General features: G+C 30.9%; 1 protein-coding gene across 1 annotated transcript in view; it reads right to left on the reverse strand.

Annotated features, from left to right (window-relative positions):
• Positions 1–14,371, reverse strand: part of LOC129959931 (dual specificity protein phosphatase Mpk3-like) — a 111,575-nt gene that overhangs the window by 71,527 nt on the left and 25,677 nt on the right. Inside the window, exon 2 of the mRNA XM_056072837.1 lies at positions 987–1,388. Within this exon, the coding sequence (XP_055928812.1) occupies positions 987–1,388 (402 nt within the window). The remainder of the gene's footprint in view (positions 1–986; positions 1,389–14,371) is intronic.

Below are 14,371 nucleotides of genomic sequence, written 5' to 3' on the forward strand. Positions count from 1 at the left end.
TCTTTCCAGAATTTGGCGATGAGACAAAATGCACAAAATTCAGTATGCAAGAATGAGTGCGACTCAAAGTTACAAAGTTACGACTCAAAGTTACAAAGTTACGACTCAAAGTTACAAAGTTACGACTCAAAGTTACAAAGTTATGACTCAAAGTTACAAAGTTAGTTTCAAAGTTTATTCCGAAATAGTTCCAGCATTGCTTCAAAACGGTACGTTAATATAACAATCTAAACCTTTTTTTTACAAAGTAAAAGTTGTAACTGTTGACCAGTCAAAGGCAATAACAGAACGCATATTTTGCAAATTTCTTTCAAGTCATGATGATTATTGGATGTACTACTAATAAATATTATTACTAAATACTAATAAATATTATACTAAATAAATAATGATTCTTCTGCATTGACAAATTTTCATTTCAAATATAAATATCTCCATTAAAATGTGTGGCAAGTCCCTCTAAAATTAGAAATAAACATGTATCTGCAAATTTTGCATAGAGTAGCGTGAAACTTATATACGAATGCAAGAGATATGAAGAGAGAATAAACTTATACGAATGCAAGAGAAACAATTTGGCAATTGACAAGTATAGGGGCCTTATATAAATTGAATTTCATTAGATTTTCATTATCAACTACAACAGAAGTCAAAGTATCTCTATACAATTTTCCACCTTATTTAATGAAACTTTGTACCTGGAAGTATATGTCTAAGCTCAATATTTGGGAAAATAAACACTTGCTCCACTTATTTTGGGGAAACTCAGTATATTCATGTACTTGACATTTTCATTTTTTTATTCTCCTCAATGTGTACATTACTGAATGTGTGCAAGTTTTGAGATGTCGTTTGAGGGTTTTGGGTATATTAATTTTAGTTTCTTGGGGCAGGGAGTGTCATATAACTGTACCTTACCTCTAGTGAATATAAGACCTGAAAACTTAAAAAAAAGAAAAGAAAAGAAACGAGGAAAGGATACTCACCAATAAAAGCAATAGCATTCGGAAAGTATGGTGAAAGATTCTGGGACCAGTGATCTTGAACAGGAATTTGCATGTATCTGATGCCGAACTCCTCATCCTTGAAAGCATTGGGGAGGTTAGGAGTAACATTCAAAATGTATGTTATATTGTGACGTCGCAGAGCCTCCAGGTCAGTCGAGTTTTCAGCATTTCCGAGGAACAAATACGGCAGAATTTCCACTGGAAATGGTGGATCGTTAGGAGTAGGCTCACCTGCCATTCCACTGTCTAATAACTCTTCCCCATCATTGTCAACCACAGGGGCAATTCTCAGGTTATCCAGGCTCAAATCTCCATCTCTTTGATCGGCCGGCAGGCTCTCAAGCCATTCAGGGAAACGGCGTTGAAATGCCATGAATCCCCCTGAAAGAAAAAAAGTTTTTTGTGGAATGTTAGTCAGGGGTAAATATTTTGGACAATATCATACAATAAATACTCATATTTTTTTAAAAAGTTTTAGCAGAAAATTAATTGTAAAAACAAAGAAGCTTTTTTCATATCTATTTTTAAATATAGGGGTTCAATTGATAAGTAACACGAATGTTTCAATTTTTTTTTTTTTGGCAACAAACAACTGTAAAATAATAGATTACTTAAATGAATAGATTACTTAATTCTGTACTTTAGAAGTTATAGAACATATTGAGAAATTACTACACAAAATTTGAATCAAAACAATATGCATTACATTTTAATTCATGGTGTTTATTAGTACGAAGATTTTAACAAAATTAAGGGGTTGTGAAAATAACATTTGAAAAAGTGAAATAGTATTAAAACGTCCATTATGCAAAAATTAAAAAAATGAATATATCTTTCCAAAGAATGAACATACAAACAAAATTCAAACAGTTTTATAATGAAAACTTTTCAAAATTTAAGAATGGTGAATAAAATAACAATCTATATTTTTGCCAAAAATCGATATTTCATTGTAGTTAAAATGGAAAATTTTTAAAGCTACACATTTCATATTTCAGCTTTGTTTACTTGTCAAAAGAATATTTCAATACCAATGAAATTAGATGTTCAAGTTCAAAATTATATATTGAGCATTTAAGTAAAAAAAAGGCAGTAATGTCCAACTTTTCCAGATGTCTATCTGCACCCAAATGCCGAGGAAATACAAATGCAGAAAATCCATAACGTTCATAAGTGACTGAAACTGAATACCATACATTTTATTGCGGAAATCAATTATTATTTGAAATATAAAGCCTACCTTATATAAGACAAAAGTTTGAACGAAAGAAAAAATGCAAGGTTTCTCAATAGCTACTATACAGCATAGATGAATTCCAATTATTTCCGCTGTTCTTCTACTTTAGTCATCAAGAAATATTTCCAGACATACCTTGAATAACCATTCGGGAATATTGGAATCTGTATTAGAAATATGATCTCTAGCTTCACAGAAAAAAAGTTATCAAAAAGAAAAGCAATAGTTATCCGATTTCACGAAGTCAATAACAAATTTCACAATAATTTTGATTGCTTAGTCATATACTGGCCCTCTTCCGTAACGTTGGCTATCAAGAGTTTCTTCCAAGAGGCAATAATGTCATATTAAATTAATTCCGAAATGGAAAAATGGAGTTCTCGAATGTTTCTAAGTTGACCACTATTATATTACTACGTATTTTTAGTAATCTTTCATGTTATGCCCATTGCGTTATGTCGAGTGGTCATTTATTTCTAATTAACATGTGATGAAATTACATAAAAATAGGGATAGATGCAAAATCTCATGATTAATGTAAAATCTTATTGTATCTTTATAAAAAAATAGCAAATTACACGTAATAAAAATTAGTAAAACGTTAAAACACCGATAATACTTCATTCACATAAAAATATTTTCAGATAATTCTTAAGTTCATGTGTATAACATAAAAATTACCTTGCAACTTTTTAAGTTATTAAAAAATCCTATTTTAAGGGCAAATAAAGCACTAAATATTTGTTTAGCGGATGACGGCAGAATCACTGTAAAATATATAAAATTTCGCTTTAATATGAAAGTTCACTTGCAAAGTTTTGTGATAAACTAAATTGGTTTCGAATTCATTTCTCTGTGAGGTTTCCAATGAATGTTCTCATTTCTTTATGAATCAGTTGTTTTTATATATTAGAGTCAAAGTTTTGTGAGAAACTAATTTGATTCTGAATTCGTTTCTCGGTGTCGTTTTCAACGATATTTCTTATTTCTTTATGAATCGATTGCTTTTATATATAACATCGCGTAGGAATTTACGTGTCCACTTTTCTGTTTAAACACATTTTTGAGTATAGTTAATTCCAATTAAAATATGAATTGCATCGAGGAATGTATTAATTACTTTTCTATGAATAGAAGTCACAGAAATTTAATATCACCAAAAAAATACAACAATTTCCTATACCAAATATGTTTTTCAGAATGCGAAGAAAAAAAAATGAACCTGTAATCGAGATTGATAGAAAAGTTAAATTAAAATTCCTTTCTACGACGTGACAATAAAATTATTGCATCGCTTGATATATTTTATGAAATAAATTTATGATATAGATGCCTTCAATGCTATTTTATGACATATAACTTACATATATATTTTATGACACTGATTATAAATTGAACTAACGAGATTCATTCCTAGTATGATGATTCTTCTGTCACATGATTTTCGTGGGTAATTGGGCGCAAAAATTGACATGAAAGTTTAGCGAGAACCTATTAAAACGCCGTTCTCACAAAATTATTAATAGCAATTCCATCCAACGCCCACAGTTTGATGCCATTTAATATCTTTCCTGAATAACTAGGGGTAAAATATGAAAGGACATTTAACCTTTAGCATTCAACTGGCGCCACTGCAGAAACATTGGATTGCATTACATACGTCCGGTTTAAATCACATTTAATAAAAAAAACTTTTTATCCAAGCAGTATAGATAGACCTTTACTGATATTGCAACTTCTAATTTTGGTTGCTAATCAAAGTAATTACGCTATCTTCTAAGGAATTTTTCCATCCAATGCGAGCAGCAAGGCATCATACGCATCTAATTAATTTTTGGTGACAAAGGAATGTTAAAGATTAGAGCATAAATAAGAATACACTTTCATGATCTCGTTAATTATAATTCGAACTAATGAAATTCTATCCCAACAAAATGACTCTTCCATCTCTTATATTTACCCGAGAACAAGATTCAAAATTGTTACATAATTGTTGTTTGCGTACCATCTATGCTATCATTCTTATCTCCACGCTGTTGGTAAAATTAACGGTAAGTGAAACCAGTAAACTATTTTTTTCCCTTCAGATATTACAGAGTATGGAGTCTTTTATACTTTACGCTTGAAAATTTACTTTCAAGATTAATATTCCATTATAAATTAGCTATTCCGAAAAAATATCGCCCTGCTGGTGCGGTGTAGAAGTTTAGAGGAGAGGAGAGCCAATTCAATTGTCGTCCTCTTCATCTGACCATGGTTCAAGTCCGTCCCAAAATATCTCTATTATTGCTTTAAAAAACGGGACGTTAATCTAACTAAACCGAAAAATGAAGGAAAAAAATGATTTGCTTCTCGTAACTTAATTTAGCAGTCATTGATTGAACTATAGGTTATACCTGCTTTCCAGGGTGCTAATGTGCAAACAACATCGCCTATCAAAATTTCACAAAAGGAAGAAGTAAATACTTTTTTTTTTGTAACCAATAACGATGGTTTTTTTTTTTTTTTTTTTTTTTCCTTCACTTATGAGCGTGCGATGAGCATTATCAGATGTGAAAAGGAGTTAGAATTCTTTTTTTTCCTTGCAAAAAGTGGTCTTAGTTCAGAGACAATATTAAGTCGCATCAGTTATACTGCTGCATAAAGGCGTGACAATAACTCAAAAAAGTCAATTCAATTATCAGCGACTCAACTTATTAAGTTTAGCTCCGTTTAGTCTAGTTATAATCACGTCCTGTTCGGGAGCAACATTGGGGATGCTTTGGAATGGACCTTGTAACTTTGAAACGCGGTCAGATATCGAGGACAATACGTAGTTGGTCCCCCTTAGACGTCACACCAGCTGGAGATCATTATCTCCACAGCATCGGACAGGGTGCGGACTAAGCCATGCATACGATAGGAATAAAATTGAATTGGGTTTCAAACCCAGAGCCCACCGTCATTCTGCCGAGACTCCGCAACCGTAAAGTAGCTTTTCATATTGTATATTGAAATTGTTTCTATCTTTATTCTGCATCTGGAGTTTTATTCGCGCAAATTTGGTTTTCCTTTTCATATGATAAAAGTTTTTTCCCCCTATTTTATCTATTTTTCTATAAAGAGTGTCAGACATTTTATAGCGAATTTATCATTGCGTTAGTAAAAATTAACGAATGTGAAACCAAATGTAAAGCCCGTTTAATTTACCAAATTTAATCAATTTTAAACCCTAACAAATAAGAAACAAATGAAAATAATAAGTATTTCTAAATAATCTATCATAAATACAAGATTTTTTTTTTTTTTTTTTTTTTTTTGCCTCAAGATCCAATTTATGTAAGTGCACTCTAGCCTTTCATAACCCAGAAAAGTGGGAGGGTAGGAGTTGCAGCCTGTGTTCCTAAACAATAGCTTACGACATATTCATAAGTTAATACATAATAGAAGTTCGCGAAATCTGCTGACGATTCTAAAAATATCCATTTTTTCAGATTAAAAAAAATAAATAACGAAAATTATGGAAATTATTTTCAAAATTGTTATAGCTAAGTATTATGAACGTTTCGAACTAAATTTTCGAAATAAGTTCCTTTTTCAATCTCATGTAAATAGAAGATATTTAAAAATATTGAAGAATTTCATCAAGCCTCCTTTCAAAAGATTATGAAATTCGATATCTGCATTATTGTGGTTTATGTTTAGAGAACAGTGTATGCATTAGCTTAATATCATCTAAAATGAGATATATACATTAGGATATGATAAATGTAAATTATTCTTTCTGAGAATAAGCTATTAATTTTCGTATAAGCAGAGAAGACTCCTTTTTTTAATAGCATGAAAATAAAAATTCAATTTTTAAAAAAGTTTTGGTAGATTTGGAATGTATAAACAGACGCAACTTCTAAAAACATAAAAAGAATAGCTCCCACATCCAGCTTTCTATTTGCAGCATCATTGGTGTGGGACTCTTTTCCACCAAAAACTGTTAGAAAAAATGTCAAATTTGAATGTGACGTGGAAGTTTAGACCGTTGGATACCGACACACATGCATTATTTGTATAATACAATTTACAAATCTTATCCATTTTAAGAAGATTGTGTCAAAACGTTTTAATTATTTAAACAAGGAGTGGTTTTTTATTACATTTCAAAAGCATACCTTTTAAAGCCCTTTCTGTCTGAAATGTATTGCAGCAGTGCTTTGTTAATATTTTAATTCAGTTATATTAATTCCAGTTTATGCTACTTAACTAAAGCAACCTATTTCGGAGTGACCTTGTAATTTTGAACCGTGGTCAGATAACGAAAATGAATCCCATCTGCAGTTGCATGAGCTGGAACTTCTCACTAAACTTCAGCACCCCGCCAACAGGGGAAAAAATGTTGAAAATGCCTCTATGTATTTTTCTGTCTGTTCGAATACGCAGCACAGTATAAAAGTGTTTCTCCTATTTAAATGTAAATAAAAATTATGTTAGCCTATGTTAGATAATTTTAATAAGCACTAAGTGTATAGAAATATTGTCTTAATTGTAATTTTTAAAAAACCTAAGTTTAAAATTAAAGTACATAAGGGATATGTATTGCTTTGTAATGCTCCATGATCTAGACCGCTATGCAATAACAATAATAATAATAATAAAAGCAATCCAGCAAAATTCCAAATTAATCCTTTCCAGAAACAAAGTATAGAGTTATCGTACTTTAGTCGTCTTCCGTTCTGATATTAACGTATCTAATATTACCCCCCCCCCCGAAAAAAAAGCAAATCTACCGTAAGATTATTTTCTCATTAACCTTCATAACCCTAGTCACTACAAGAACCCTTTAAAAAGCACCCCGATGAAAACAGCAAAGGCGTTTCTGGGGCTCCAACATAGTGATCATAAAAAGCAATTACCATTACAATTCAAAACACGCGCAGCTCTCAGATGCCAGAAAATTCGGAGAGGATTTCAAAAACAATTTTCCCTCCCGTTCACCGCAAAAGTAACACATATATAAGTGCATTCATACCTAGTATATACCGCAAAAAAAGGAAAAAGAAAAACTCTGTATACCACAAGGAACGACCTTGAGAGGAGAGAGCCGTGGCATTAGACAAACCAGCCGTAGAAAGAAAGGGCAACCCGAAAGATTCGCGAGGTATAACACCCATGTACACAGGTATCCACATAACAGGTGTCGCCTAACTTTCTTTTCTTTTCGCTTAGGGGTACCCCACCCACGATAACTGGTTTTTTGGCAACTGGTTCATGGTCCGAGATCGTCACGAACCTAGTTGAAGATGACTAGCACACTTGTTGATTATCGAAAATTTAAGACTCACTAAGACTTAATGATTTGAAGTTCCTTTCTTTTACTATTTTTGTCAAGATTAATGGATGTTTTTTGGAAATTTCATTGCCACAGATCCCAGAGTGAATGCGCACAGTGTTTTTAAAAAGAAAGACGTCGCATTTGAAGAGGAGAATCTGTCGCGTAAAGGGGAAGGGGCACGAGTCATATTTCATTACGCTGAGAAATAAAATATAAAAAAGGAGCCATAAAAATAAAATATTCTTTGAATTTTGAGTGTTTGAACGCGAAGAGATCATATTCTAAGGTAATATAATACTAATAAAATGGTATATCAGGATCGATTTTCTTTTAAATTTCGTATAATGTGGTTATTCGAATAATACAAAAAGCAAAATACGAGCATGAAAATTAATAATTGCTCTCCCTTTGAATTATAGATGTTTGGATGCAAACACATTTGCTCCATAATAAAGCCATCGAATCATTTATATGCAGAGGATTAGGATGAGATTATTAGGATAAATTTCTGTTTTTCACTCAAGAAAGAAAATGATTTTTTAGAAAATGATACCTAAAAAATAATGAATTTATATGAACACATTTGAATTACGAAGTCGTCTAGCCATTTTTGAGTACATAGCTATCTAAAAGAATATTTATTTTACATCCAGAAAAAAAATGACATTTTAGAGGGCAGGGGAAACGTCGATTAATAACTTGTTATCGATAATAAATGTCGATAGCTTATTAATATGATGAATGTACAATTTTTATCCAGTTATGAAAATTAATGTTTTTCAGATTTATTCGTCATCATTATTCTTGGGAAAATTTCGTTTGGGAAGTTCTAAAATGTTAAGAAACTGTTAATTAAAATTAAATTTCAAGATAATGCTATCATCAATGAAATAAGACTGTCTACTTAGTTTTTAAGAGTACAAGTCCATTGACTAAAACAGAAATCTCAAAAGTGCTCGGCTATTAAATATTATGTGGTAACACACACACACAACCACACAAAAAAGAGAAAAAAATCTGGAAAATGGTAGAAATAACATGATGACACTTAATATGCTTTTCAAGGTTTGAAAGATCTTACCTCTATAGTAAGCTTATTGAAATAAGTTACAGCTTATTGAAATCTCATATATCCTTGTAGGACTGATATGCTGACAAAGAAAAACAAGAAAATGCTTTTAGCTCATTCATATAACTGGAACGTTTATTTCTTCATGTTTTTCGACTACCGTAAAATATCTTTTTCTTCCCCTGCTTTTCTTCCTTAATAATCAATTTAGCAGTCATATACGTAAAAATACAGAAATACAATAGGAAAAAATTATTTACAAGGAAATTACAGAAATATGCAAGGGATGTGGCGATTTCATAGCGTAGTGATATAGCAGGGGAACCAGAGAAATAAAATCGACTGGTGCAGTATCTGTGCAGCTCATGAGGAAAAAGGTAAGGCAAGCTAGTTTTCTTATTTATTGCTTTTTTCAACAATCTTTCATAAAAGATACTTTGCAGCCGTGGTTTTACTTAGTGATTTTCGTTCCTTTATATATATATATATATATAATAGCAAAAAATTTTCGCAATTGTCATAAATATCTAAATGTTAACTTAAATATTGCATATAAGTTATGATAAGATAAATAATTCAACGACAGAAAAAAATATGTTTCTATTGAATATTTTATATTTTATATAATTTTTTTTAAATTTTTATTTTATTTATTTTCCTGTTTTCTGAAGTGCATATTATTCGAGATTTACTGTTCTTATAACAACCAGGTTTTATCTTTCAAACTCTCGAGTTGACTTAAAGAAGTACCGTTGATCACTTTACACCATCATATCAATACAATTACTTTAAATAGATATTTTTACATTTATGTGATTAATGAAATTGAATGGGTTTAATTAATATTGGCAAAGACATTTCGTCATAAACAGAGTTGAGGACAGATCAGGCTAGATTAAACCCTTAGGTCTTTTAAGGTTCGCTGTTCGCTTTACCCAATATCCAAAATTAGATATTTTCAACGATTTTAATTTAATCTATGCGCGAGTATTTTTAAACAACAGATATTATGACGAATTGAATTACAAAATATTTCCTTGGGGTGTCGCCTTTACGAGAGTATGTTTCAGTATCTCAAGTATGAAAAATGGTAAAAAATTTATTTTAAAGAAAATTACAAAACGTTTTCCCAACAGAATTTAATTGTTTAAATTCAAAGATTTCAAGGTTTGCTAACCTGTAAATCTGTCCTAAAAAAAAAAAAAACACTATTTTGCAAAAATAAAAAATAAAAATTAGTTAATAACTAATTTTAATGTGATAGAGTTCGAGTACACTGTCTCTTAAGCCAAACAAGCAAAAAAAAAAAAAAATTAAGCTACTCTGAAAATACCGCAAAATAATCTCGTGACCTCTGGCTCTTAGGCAATTGCCTAATTTGCCTATTAGATAATCCGTGCCTGAAAATAATTACACATGGGAAACTCCCCTAAAGTGATTAATTAAAATTGGAAAAGTGTGCTGAATTAAAAAAAAAAAAAAAAAAAGGGGGACCGAAAAAAAATAATCTTTTGAGCGAGCAAAAATTCTTTGCGAAAAAGAAAAATTCTTTTACCCTCTGAGTTTTTTTTTTTTTTTTTTTTAATTGAAGGCATATTATTTTTTTCTAACAGTTTGTAGGTCTGAACAACTAACTTTTTTGAATAAAAGGATGCTTTTCTCTTTTCATGTATTTAATAAAATCTCTGAAACCACCCTGATCATTTCAACCTTGAAATTTATATATATATATATATATATAGGGAGAGAGAAATTAGAAAACCTAGTTGTACCGTTTACGGGGTTAAGAAAGAAGGTAAAGAATAGAAATGGGTAATTTGAATAATAATTAAGACCTCATTCAAATGATCATTACGCGCACAAAGCAGTTTTCAAAAACAGGGACCAATTTGGCAAAAACTAGAGCTCTAAACAAGGGCATATGAATTCTAACTATTCTGTCTCTCGTACATCCGAGTCAATGTCTCGCCAGCTGGATCTGAGAGTCCAATTTTATGGTGAATGTTAACGACAAATTTTATCAATGAATATCATGAGTTAGGTGCATGCAGTTTCGTTCCTGGAATAACTAAAGCTCGATCTATCTACTTAGCATTCCGAATCCGAGCCTGCGAGGGCGTCTTGCGAGTGTCGTAGTAAATAAATGGGCAAACCTAGAAGTGCTCATTTTAGGAAAGGGTGTTCCAGCAGTTGAACAACCTCGATAAACCAGTCGATTTGTCGCTTTTTCCCCGATTCCAAATGCAATGCACGCCCAATTCCAAATCAAAGAGCAAGAATTCAAATGGCAATGTCTTTTTGAAACTTGAAACGATCAATTGAAATTTTAGAGCAGCCCAACCGACGGGGGAAAATAACCCTCCGAACTTTAATCATTATTTAAAGCTGCACGCATTTTTATCGCGAAGATATGTTATCCTAATAAATGAACGCAGCGCTTCGTAAACGTAATTTATTTTCTGTCACTTTTGGAATTTAGGAATGTTTTAACATTCACGAATCGAAACAATAAATAAAAATGCTCTGTGTTATCAAAGAAGTTATTTTAAAATCATAAATACATATGGCATTTTTCATCTTCTATGAAAGAATTATTCGAGAAGAATTATCACGTGTGAATTAAATGGTTGTAAATTAAATGCTTATGCTTTCTGCTTGCACGTTATAAATGTGGAATTTTAATATTATAAACACACATAAAAAAAAGAATCCGATTTTTTATGTACGCTGCAACTGCCTAGTCTTCAGTGTCCTTGTAAAAGGTCTTTAAAAATAGAAGTTTTAATAACGCTTTAAATTTCAGATTTTTTTTTAAAATTCAAAAGTGCAAATAATTTAAAAGTTTCATGACTGAAGCTTTTAGAATAATGTCGACTCATAACTATATAAAATCCGCAAATCTGATTTAATTTCTAATATTTTTGTTATTTTAATTTAATTAATGAATTTCAAATTCTCAATTTTAATTTATTTGATAAACTCTGATTTATCAATTAAAATTTAATTAATTAATTTAACACGTATAATTTTTTTCATCATTTTTTACCATTATTTTCAAATTTATAGAATTTACAAACTTAGCTGGTGAATATAAAATTCAGTCACCCTAACTTCAATCAGTTTGATTTTAAATGAGATCACTTATTTATCTTCCATTTGTATATAATTATGCAGGAATTAAAATTAAGATTTTTAGTTTATATAAATATATAATATAACATAACAATAAATATTATCAATTAAGAAATTAGAATAAATAAAACTATTGAATTACCAACCATAGATTTATTTATATAAATCAAGAAATATGTGTATGAAATTCATTACATTTTTCTAATAACTAACAGTTACAATGATATTCTATGATCACTCAGTCTAATAATTTCTTTTTGTTTTCTATAAACTTAAAAAAGATTTGTTGTTAGTTATCATATTGGTTAAATGTCATGCCATTTCAAGCCATTGATATAATTATTTTCCAATTAAAATATCAGATAATATATAAAAAACAAACGAATTATTTCCTATTGATCCTAATCAAAAATTGCATCTCACAGACAAATGGTTTTTTCTTCTAATCTTATTTACATTTTAAAGAAACGAGACTTTTTAAAAATGGTTATCAATTATATAAATTTTGGTTTGCAACTTGCTTTGACTTATCATATAATTTAGTTTTTTTTTAATTCGGTTCTTTTGCAAATTAAATTATACATACAAGGAATTTTAATTTTTAGTTTAGTTTAGTTATATTAACGTCCCATTTTAAAGCAACACTAGGGCTATTTTGGGACGGACCTCGTAATTTTGAACCTCGGTCAAATGACGAGGATGACACCTGAGCTGGCACCCCTCTCCACACCACAGCAGAGGGAGGACGTTTGGCCCGGACGGATTTAATGTGCACTAGGCCCACTTACATGACGGTTCTTTGGTGGAATCGGGTCTCGAATCTGAAACCCTCCGGTTCCGAAGCCACCAGGAAACCGCCGCCCAGGTATTTTAATGAAGTTCCTTCACCTGATGTCACAGTCACATCGCTGTGACATTACTTGAATATGTGACCAGCGCATACCATGCCACGTGAGTATTATTCAGTAAAAGTATTTTGGCAATTTTACAAATACAATTTTAACCCAGACTTTATGGCTTACATACAAGGACTAGAAAAATGGATAGAAGTGAGAGCCTTTATACATTTTGCAGCTTTAAATTTATATCCGATTCTATTTCGAGAAACAGTTCTATCATTCAAAAACTTGCGTTAAGCAATCCACAAACACTATAAAATGCAGAACCGTGTTAACCGTTGAGTAAAACTTTGCTTACTTTCATGGAAACCACATAACAAACATTTCCGTGCAAAGACTGAAAACAGCATTGCAGTACACTTTACTGAAAGAAATCTTAATAAAAAATATGCCATGATGTGATAACATTTGTATTTTCGTGTTATAAAAATATACTTTAGTAACCACTGAAGCGAGTGCACTGTAAAGAATAAGCTATCGCCTTACAAAGTGTTCCTTCTGGAAAAAGTCTAAATATATCAACCTAAGCAATATCCACCCACATTCACCAAGAATTCATGCACAATACCATCAGCTCCAAACCATTTTCCCAAAAAGTATATTTGCATTTTTGAGCTTTTACCCACAGAGCTGGCTACAAATGCAACTTTTTATAATAACCCCATTTCTTCCACACAATCGACAAAGACACAATATCTGTAAAGAAACAGGTTTCAATTTTCTTTCTCAGAGCTCAAACCTCGTTGAAAGACGTTTTTATGATCACACCAACGCATTCTTTACGAGTCTCTCAAATATATAGCAAATATTTTATTCCTTTCATTTTCTCAAAGCTCGGAAAAGCAAAGGTCGAACTGCTACCCTCAAAGGATGGTAATTAGTGGATCTTGATTTGAGAGAACGCTCATCTAAAGTTCACAAAAGGAGAGGGTTGATTAATATATCTGAATGCTTACAGCAATATTAGAAGTTTTGCTTTCTCATTTGTTAAATATAGCAAAAGAAAATATGGTAGCTGTCGAAATTAATACGACTAATGGCTTATATTTTTTCCCCCAAAATATTTAGAACTTCACAAGTATAAACATCATTTTTGAATTGCACTGTAATCTAAATGAAATAAAAATCAAATGCCTCGATGAGATGAAAGATGATAAGGATAAAATAACTAACTATTGATCGGACATTTTTACCGATTCTTGAGGCTGGAATGAGCTTATTTCTTTGTAATTTTGATTTACAGAATAGAGTAAAAGAAATGTCATTAGTGTTTACTTTCTTGTAAACGAAGTATATAAATAGAAATTGCAATTATTGAGAACTTCAAGCTCAAGATTTAGACAAAGCTCCACGTTTCCGAAAAACATATTTTTGGAATTATGCATGTCACTTGGTTTTTTTCTATCCGTCTGAGAACACGATAATTAAAAAATGCTATGAGTTAAAAGGATAAAAAATTTTATGCGACCTTAAGAGTAAAATTGTAGATTAATAAGTAAGTATATATAAAAGTAAAATTTTCAACGAAAATCGTCAAAAAAAAAAATTTTTTTTTTTCTGCCCGTCTGTGTACATGTGAACATAATAATTCTAAAACATATCTGGCAACTAGCAGTTTTACTGCTACTGCATATCTGCATAAAAATCAATTGAGCTAATTTTAAAAAAGCTCGAAACGTATTATTAATTTACTAAGAAATTTCTTGGTAATGTTTCAGTGGT

Source organism: Argiope bruennichi, chromosome X2 (assembly GCF_947563725.1).
Source record: "Argiope bruennichi chromosome X2, qqArgBrue1.1, whole genome shotgun sequence".
Classification (NCBI taxonomy): domain Eukaryota; kingdom Metazoa; phylum Arthropoda; class Arachnida; order Araneae; family Araneidae; genus Argiope; species Argiope bruennichi.